General features: G+C 41.3%; 1 protein-coding gene across 1 annotated transcript; it reads right to left on the reverse strand.

Annotated features, from left to right (window-relative positions):
* Positions 1 to 1,258: 1,258 nt before the first annotated feature.
* LOC139577687 (zinc finger protein 34-like) lies at positions 1,259 to 9,741 on the reverse strand. Its single transcript, XM_071404861.1, has 3 exons — positions 9,275 to 9,741; positions 8,367 to 8,497; positions 1,259 to 2,732 (listed from the first exon to the last, which is right to left on the reverse strand). The coding sequence occupies exons 1-3, from the start codon at positions 9,549 to 9,551 to the stop codon at positions 1,644 to 1,646; spliced, it is 1,497 nt and encodes a 498-aa protein (XP_071260962.1). The 5' UTR covers positions 9,552 to 9,741; the 3' UTR covers positions 1,259 to 1,643.
* Positions 9,742 to 9,778: the final 37 nt, after the last annotated feature.

Below are 9,778 nucleotides of genomic sequence, written 5' to 3' on the forward strand. Positions count from 1 at the left end.
TCAGAGTTCTCAACTAGCCTACCTGGTTAAATAAAGGTGAAAAAAATAAATAATAATAATACATTTCAGCAGCACCTCTGGACCCTCCTCCTGGAAGAGAGAGGTGATACAGATTACACAGACATACACTCCCTCAGGTACGTACACACACAGATAAACACACTTTCAACATAGTGTTTACCCATCCCCACTACGTTTGAGTCCTATACTGTAGTTACAGAATGACTTCCACTTGTTGAAATTGGCCTATAACAGAATAACTTAAAAAAACATATGCATTACCATGGTAGAAATTGAAAGAGAACACTTTGGAGATTATGGTAAATTATCAGACCAAAGGTGAGGACACAACAGTCTGAATCCAGGCATTACATTGTTAATTTGATGTGCATTTTATATTTACTGTACATTTCTCAGCATTTTGCCATTGAGGACCTGGCCAATTATAATTTTGGTGCACATAGAATGGAGTCATGAGTGCATTCAAGTGCGTGTTCCGTGGCTAATTTTCCTCACAATACGACAAACACAGGCTCATTGTGTTCAGGACAACCCAGGGTATCACGCATGTCATCTTTGTAACTGTGGATCAAACATAGCGATCATAAACGTTGATACTGTAAATTACATGTTTTCAAATATGGAAATGTGAAGTGCACATTTGGACTCACAGGTGTGGTTTGCTTGTATGACATCAGTGGTATTTATTATAATCCTCAACGTCTCATCTTTCTGAACACATCGACTCCTCTCAATTTATATTTGCCTCACTCAGACAAATGTGCAAAAGTAGCCCAATTAGCGGGAGGGATTGGGGTATCTTGTCGCGCAAGGTGCTCAAATTTATAACGGCTGTCAGTCAAAACCCATACAGTGATGGGAAGCGGAGAACCTGAGCCCTCACGTCATGTACAGCCACTGCGTTCTAATTTAGGCGCTTATCAATGAAAACATTTGCCATTTTCAATCAGTATATGGGATGACAGGGCCTGTGAGTGGAAAGGGCTACACATATCATCATTAAACCCATCCTGGTGGACATAAATATGTTGTGGGTAAATATGAGTCAGCTATGATAAGTCAGACAAACCTGACTAAACTTTCTGAATTGTACAGTAGGTGTTAGTGTGTGGGTATGTGTAGGTATATTTAGTAAGTGTATATTGGTTATAAAACGCTGTCGGGTGTGTATGCAGAATAGGGTGAGATCAGTGATGTATACTAAAGAGAGTCTCAATGAAAGTCTTAGAATGAAAAGCCCCATTTATGTCTTTATTAAAACAAGAACTAGTGTTAAATACACCATATGAAAACCACACACCTCAACTAAAAATCTGCATGAACTTGATAAACTGCATTATTTCTCTCATTAAAAAATGTGTCTTGTGAAAAAAATTAAGTAGTTGAGTGGAAGTAATGAAATAGACATTTGTGAACATCATATAGCCTACACAGTACAAACACAATATGTGAAATACATTTTAGATTTAAATATGCCTTATACATCACACAATGTCTGGATGCAATATTCTACCCAGGAATATTCAACACTGAAATCTGTTACTCTCATTATTCCAAATGTATCTGTGGATATTTTATGTCAACAAATAAAATGCACCTTTGTCTTTAATGCAGGGTTTGATCTAAATGTTAGAAGACCTTTCTCCCATGTGGATCCTCAGGTGCATCTTCAGGTTGCAAGCCTGGGCGAAGCGCATTTGACACTGGGTACAGCTGAAGGGTTTCTCCCCTGTGTGGACCCTCTGGTGTCTCTTCAGGGTGCCAGCCTGAGCGAAGCGCATGTGACACTGGTTACAGCTGAAGGGTTTTTCCCCTGTGTGGATCCTCTGGTGGATCTCCACCTTCTGGGGGTAGCTGAAGCCTTTGTTACAGAACCTGCAGAAGAACCGTTTCTCTTTACTATTACCTGATGTAGCTCCCCCTCCCTGAACCTGGGCTCTAGCCCTGTCGTTTGAGTTCAATACCTGATCGAAAAGGATGTGTCCGTGTGAATCGGAAGGTGCCATCGACGTGGACACTGGGTCGCGATCCCTGAGCGTGTGTAAAGGGTAGTGGGTTGCAACATTTGGATTTGTCTGTAAGCTTTCCCTGTAGTTTAAGAAGTCACTAGTGTTGCCCTGCGGCTGGCCTCCTAAGTGAGTCTTGTCTGCATTCCATGTCAGAGGAGCGTCACCCTCCACATTCACAGTCACCTCATCTATGACCAGACCCTCTCCTTTCTTATCTAGGCGCTCTTCAGAGTATACACCACTACAGTACTGGTTCCAGTCCCCTCTCATTGGATTAGTCTGTGTATCTAAGCCCACAGGCATGTCACCAGGTGTCATCTCTCTCTCTGTAACATATGAACAGGACGGATCATTGCCAGTCTGTAACGCGTCACCCGAGTCCTGATGGGACAGAACCGTCCTCGGGCTCAGGTTACCGTGAAGTAAATACTTTGAGTGGGGAGCAGGAGGACAGCCCAGTCGCTCCAGCATTGTTAAACTCTCTGTGTCTGTCTCTGACTTGAGGACGGCGTTCGGCGTTCCACTGACCTCCGTCATGCTGCGTTGGGTCCTAGGCTGCGCTGGGGTGATGATAGGGTCCTCCGTAGCTACAGGGGGCGCTTCAGCCAATCCAGTCTGGATGTCTCTGCTGTGTGGTGGGTCCTCCTCTCCTTCAGACTTCTCCAGCTTGACCCCAGGACCTGCAGCCTCTGCATCTGCAGACTAACACAAGAAGAGGAGGTTATTATCAGTACATGAGTTGAACTGGATAACAATGTTGTAGGGAAGTCTTACAAGCTCCCCTATGGCAGATACAGTTGGAAGTTTACATACACTTAGGTTGGAATCTTTAAAACTCGTTTTTCAAACACTCCACAAATGTCTTGTGAACAAACTATAGTTTTGGCAAGTCGGTTAGGACATCTACTTTGTGCATGACACAAGTAATTCTTCCAACAATGGTTTACAGACAGATTTCACTTCATCTCAATTCCAGTGGGTCAGAAGTTTACATACACTAAGTTAGTTGACTGTGCCTTTAAATAGCTTGGAAAGTTCCAGAAAATGATGTCATGGCTTTAGAAGCTTCTTAGGCTAATTGACATCATTTGAGTCAATTGGAGGTGTAACTGTGGATGTATTTCAAGGCCTACCTTCAAACTCAGTGCCTCTTTGCTTAAAACCTCTAAGGAGTCACAACCCCGGATCCGGGATCCCCCCCATCAAAAAAGCTGACTAGCATAGCCTAGCCTAAAGCCACAGGGATATCATATAATCAAATGTTCATGAAATCACAAGTCCAAGACACCAAATGAAAGATACAGATCTTGTGAATCCAGCCATCGTTTCCGATTTTTTAAATGTTTTACAGGGAAGACACAATATGTAAATCTATTAGCTAACCACGATAGCAAAAGACACAACTTTTTTTTCTCCACCATTTTTTTCCTGCATGGGCAGCTATCACAATTTCGACTAAATAAAGATATACAGTGGGGAGAACAAGTATTTGATACACTGCCGATTTTGCAGGTTTTCCTACTTACAAAGCATGTAGAGGTCTGTAATTTTTATCATAGGTACACTTCAACTGTGAGAGGCTGAATCTAAAACAAAATTCCAGAAAATCACATTGTATGATTTTTAAGTAATTAATTTGCATTTTATTGCATGACATAAGTATTTGATACATCAGAAAAGCAGAACTTAAATATTTGGTACAGAAACCTTTGTTTGCAATTACAGAGATCATACGTTTCCTGTAGTTCTTGACCAGGTTTGCACACACTGCAGCAGGGATTTTGGCCCACTCCTCCATACAGACCTTCTCCAGATCCTTCAGGTTTCGGGGCTGTCGCTGGGCAATACAGACTTTCAGCTCCCTCCAAAGATTTTCTATTGGGTTCAGGTCTGGAGACTGGCTAGGCCACTCCAGGACCTTGAGATGCTTCTTACGGAGCCACTCCTTAGTTGCCCTGGCTGTGTGTTTCGGGTCGTTGTCATGCTGGAAGATCCAGCCACGACCCATCTTCAATGCTCTTACTGAGGGAAGGAGGTTGTTGGCCAAGATCTCGCGATACATGGCCCCATCCATCCTCCCCTCAATACGGTGCAGTCATCCTGTCCCCTTTGCAGAAAAGCATCCCCAAAGAATGATGTTTCCACCTCCATGCTTCACGGTTGGGATGGTGTTCTTGGGGTTGTACTCATCCTTCTTCTTCCTCCAAACACGGCGAGTGGAGTTTAGACCAAAAAGCTCTATTTTTGTCTCATCAGACCACATGACCTTCTCCCATTCCTCCTCTGGATCATCCAGATGGTCATTGGCAAACTTCAGATGGGCCTGGACATGCGCTGGCTTGAGCAGGGGGACCTTGCGTGCGCTTCAGGATTTTAATCCATGATGGCGTAGTGTGTTACTAATGGTTTTCTTTGAGACTGTGGTCCCAGCTCTCTTCAGGTCATTGACCAGGTCCTGCCGTGTAGTTCTGGGCTGATCCCTCACCTTCCTCGTGATCATTGATGCCCCACGAGGTGAGATCTTGCATGGAGCCCCAGACCGAGGGTGATTGACCGTCATCTTCAACTTCTTCCATTTTCGAATAATTGCGCCAACAGTTGTTGCCTTCTCACCAAGCTGCTTGCCTATTGTCCTGTAGCCCATCCCAGCCTTGTGCAGGTCTGCAATTTTATCCCTGATGTCCTTACACAGCTCTCTGATCTTGGCCATTGTGGAGAGGTTGGAGTCTGTTTGATTGAGTGTGTGGACAGGTGTCTTTTATACAGCTAATGAGTTCAAACAGGTGCAGTTAATACAGGTATTGAGTGGAGAACAGGAGGGTTTCTTAAAGAAAAACGAACAGGTCTGTGAGAGCCGGAATTCTTACTGGTTGGTAGGTGATCAAATACTTATGTCATGCAATAAAATGCAAATTAATTACTTAAAAATCAAACAATGTGATTTTCTGGATTTTTGTTTTAGATTCCGTCTCTCACAGTTGAAGTGTACCTATGATAAAAATTACAGACCTCTACATGCTTTGTAAGTAGGAAAACCTGCAAAATCGGCAGTGTATCAAATACTTGTTCTCCCCACTGTATATAGCCACTAACCAAGAAACAACTTCATAAGATGACAGTCTGATAACATATTTATGGTATAGGATATGTTTTTTTAGAAAAAGGTGCATATTTCAGGTATAAATCACAGTTCTACATTGCAGCTGCAATCTGAAATAGCGTTGGAAGCAGCCGGAATAATTACAGAGACCGACGTCAATTACCAAAATACTCATCCTAAAACATTTCTGAAAAATACACAGCATACAGCAAATGAAAGCCCAACATCTTGTGAATCCAGCCATCATTTCTGATTTTTAAAATGTTTTACAGGGAAGACACAATATGTAAATCTATTAGCTAACCACGTTAGCAAAAGACACCACTTTTTTTACTCCACCAGTTTTTTACTCCATCAGTAGCTATCACTAATTCGACTAAATAAAGATATATATAGCCACTAACCAAGAAACAACTTCATAAGATGACAGTCTGATAACATATTTATGGTATAGCATATGTTTTTTTAGAAAAATTTGCATTTCAGGTATAAATCACAGTTTACCATTGCAGCCACTATCACAAAACTCACCCAAAGCGACTAGGATAACTACAGAGAGCAACGTGTATTACCTAATTACTCATCTTAAAACATTTCTGAAAAATACACAGCGTACAGCAAATGAAAGCCCAACATCTTGTGAATCCAGACAATATTTCAGATTTTCTAAGTGTTTTACAGCGAAAACACAATATATCGTTATATTAGCATACCACATGAGCTAACATCACCCCAGCATTGATTCAAGGCAAAAAGCGCGATAACGTTATCACCACCAAAATATATTAATTTTTTCACTAACCTTCTCAGAATTCTTCAGATGACAGTCCTGTAACATCATATTACACAATGCATATAGAGTTTGTTCGAAAATGTGCATATTTAGCATCACAAATCATGGTTATGCTATGTAATCAGTCAAAACATGGCATGCATTCTGGCCGGCGCCATCTTGGAAGGGCACCTAAGTTTACCATTATTTATCGATTAGATTGACTAAAAAAATACAGGTTGGACAGCTAATGAAAGATGCATTGGTTATTAATGCAACCGCTGATTTAGATTTTTAAAATTAACGTTACTAGACATAGTGTGCGTTACAGCCAGACTAGTGCCGCAATAATGGCCGAAAAATGCGTTTACATTTTTCCACATAAATACGGAATAAAATCATAAATAGCTCTTACTTTTGGACGAGCTTCCATCAGAATCTTGGGCAAGGTGTCCTTTTGTCCAAAAGAATCGTTGCTTTGTTGTAAAACGTCCACTTCAACTTCGGAACTAGCAGCTAACAGTAGCTACGTGGCACACACATGTCCAAATCCTCAAACGCAATACTACGAAAATTCCGAAAATAGCAATATACTCGCATAAACTGATATAAATCGGTTTCAAATAACTTAGTTATGATGTTTCTAACACCTATACCGAATTAAATTACAGACGGACATATCTAAGGCCGATAACTGAGCGTTTCAAAATGCTATCCTGAGGTCTTGCGTTGCGTAATGGTGGAAGTCGAAAAGAGAGCGCACCTCGTTCCTTGCCCTTTTATAAGCTCTGAGAAATACGTAGAAACACCATTCCACGTCTCATTGGTTACTGACATCCAGGGGAAGGCGGGTGCAGTTCATTTCGATCCATAGGGCACACACAGAGCTTTAAACTGATCTGAGAACAGAGACTATTTTTCTGACCTTCGCATGTCCTGTCATGATTTTCGCTGTAGAAAGAGTTCTGGTTCACCCACAGACATAATTCAAACGGTTTTAGAAACTAGAGATTGTTTTCTATCCAATAGTAATAATAATATGCATATTGTACGAGCAAGAATTGAGTACGAGGCAGTTTAATTTGGAGACGCAAAATGTCGAAGTTGAAACAGCACCCCCTGTAGTGACAAGAAGTTTTAACATCATGGGAAAGTCAAAAGAAATTGTAGACCTCCACAAGTCTGGTTCATCCTTGGAAGCAATTTCCAAACGCCTGAAGGTACCACGTTCTTCTGTACAAACAATAGTATGCAATTTTAAACACCATGGGACCACGCAGACGTTATACCGTTCAGGAAGGAGATGCTTTCTGTCTCCTAAAAATGAACTTACTTTGGTGCGAAAAGTGCAAATCAATCCCAGAACAACAGCAAAGGACCTTGTGAAGAGATGCTGGAGGAAACAGGTACAAAAGTATCTATATCCACAGTAAAACGAGTCCTATATCGACATAACCTGAAAGGCCACTCAGCAAGGAAGAAGCCACTGCTCCAAAACCGCCATAAAAAAGCCAGACTACGGTTTGCAACTGCACATGGGGACAAAGATCGTACTTTTTGGAGAAATGTCCTCTGGGCTGATGAAACAACAATAGAACTGTTTGGCCATAATGACCATTGTTATGTTTCGAGGAAAAAGGGGGATGCTTGCAAGCCAAAGAACACCATCCCAACCGTGAAGCACAGGGGTGGCAGCATCATGTTGTGGGGGTGCTTTGCTGCAGGAGGGACTGGTGCACGTCACAAAATAAATGGATTCATGAGGTAGGAAAATTGTGGATATATTGAAGCAACATCTCAAGACATCAGTCAGGAAGTTGAAGCTTGGTCGCAAATGGGTCTTCCAGATGGACAATGACCCCAAGCATACTTCCAATGTTGTGGCAAAATGGCTTTAGGACAACAAAGTCAAGGTATTGGAGGGGCCATCACAAAGCCATGACCTCAACCCTATAGAAAATTTGTTGGCAGAACTGAAAAAGCATGTGCGAGCAAGGAGGCCTACAAACCTGACTCAGTTACACCAGCTCTGTCAGGAGGAATGGGCCAATATTCACCCAACTTATTGTGGGAAGCTTGTGGAAGGATACCCAACACGTTTGACCTAAGTCAAACAATTTAAAGGCAATGCTACCAATACTAATTGAATGTATGCAAACTTCTGACCCACTGGGAATGTGATGAAATAACTTAAAGTTGAAATAAATCATTCTCTACTATTAGTCTGACATTTCACATTCTTAAAATAAAGTGGTGATCCTAACTGACCGAAGACAGGGAATTTGTACTAGGATTAAACGTCAGGAACTGTGAAAAACAGTTTAAATCTATTTGGCTAAGGTGTATGTAAACTTCCGACTTCAACTGTACATGAACCTGTACATGTAAGCAAGTGAATAGCTGAGGGGAGCCTTTCTGAAATAAACTGGCAACATTTGATGTGATGTAATACTATTACACTAACCTCTATCACAATAACTTGCTGGGTTGAGGTTCCATTCCCCTCATCAACAGTGATTGGTTGGTCATCTCTCCATGTTTTGTGTCCTGTAGGCTTCACAAAGCTCCTGTAGCCTCCAGTGAGATGTCCTTCACCTAAGAGAGTGATTTGGGGAAAGAGGTGGTTAAATTAGGTACTGCCATTGCTATATTGTACACTATTGGCAGTTTTGACACTGACTAGAATTGGCAAGGATGTAAACCGGCCAATCAGCACACGGCTGGTTTGAGTAAAAAATTTTTTTTTACAAACTCAATATACTTTAAAATTACTAACACCTGTGTAGAAATGATAATTGTCCCACATTCATACAGTTTCATGATTGTGTCCAGCTTGCTAATAATCAATTAAATGAAAGATAGTCAGGTAGAATACAAAAACGATGGATGAAGGACAATTTTTTTGCTAATTTTGACAGCAAGGAAATATTTAAAATTCAGTGCAGTCCTCCAGACCTCAATGGACAACTTCTTGATACTGTTTATATATATTTTCCAGTTTTTTAAACACCAAATACAAACATACAAATGAACAACAACTTACAGACGCACACAAACAAAGACTACATCTCCTCTGCCCAGACCCGCATTCTCACACCTCCATCACAAGTGCTTGCCACATGGCCTTAAATAGTTTTTTCCTCGGTCGCCCATGCTATTTCAATAATAATCATTAGATTTTTCCATTTGGTTAATGATGGCGGATTCATTGATTTCCAAGATTTTAATATACAGTACGTTTTTTCAAGATGAATGATGAGAAGAAAAACGTCCAGCCCATTGGGTATCTCACTACACCCCCATTTGCCATGTTTTCATTTAGTAAGTAATAGAAAATGCAGTAAATTATCCTCGGCCTTCTGCTAAACGTACCTCTTTCCATTCCTCTGCATCGGACGAGGCTCTTGGCGCTACAGGGATGACTCGTGAGGACGCGCTCTCGCATTGTCCTCTCTGCGCGCTCCCGTGCCACCTTCGATTCCAGTAGTTTCCTCCGCAATCCCCTGTTTTCTTTCTGGCTTCGAGTTATTTCCAAACGAAACACTGCATAATCGTCGTCTACGAGTTTACAGATCTCTGCCACGGCTGCATTCGCTAGCACCTCCATAATGGAGGCTATTTGAGTGTGAAAAACCATACCGTTAGCCATTGTTAGCTAACGTTAGCAACTAGCGTTAACTAGATAATGTCCTGACTATAACGCGAATGAAAGACTACCTGGGGTACATATGTGATAATGTGCTGTTAAATTTGTCATATTTTGAGTTCCATGGTGTGAATAAATGTCTAAATAAAAACCGATAACGTGGAAATTGTTGTTGGTCACTTCACTTGTTTTTTCTTCTTTGATATAATGGCGTTTGCAACAATTATATG

This window comes from Salvelinus alpinus, chromosome 6 (assembly GCF_045679555.1).
Source record: "Salvelinus alpinus chromosome 6, SLU_Salpinus.1, whole genome shotgun sequence".
NCBI lineage: Eukaryota > Metazoa > Chordata > Actinopteri > Salmoniformes > Salmonidae > Salvelinus > Salvelinus alpinus.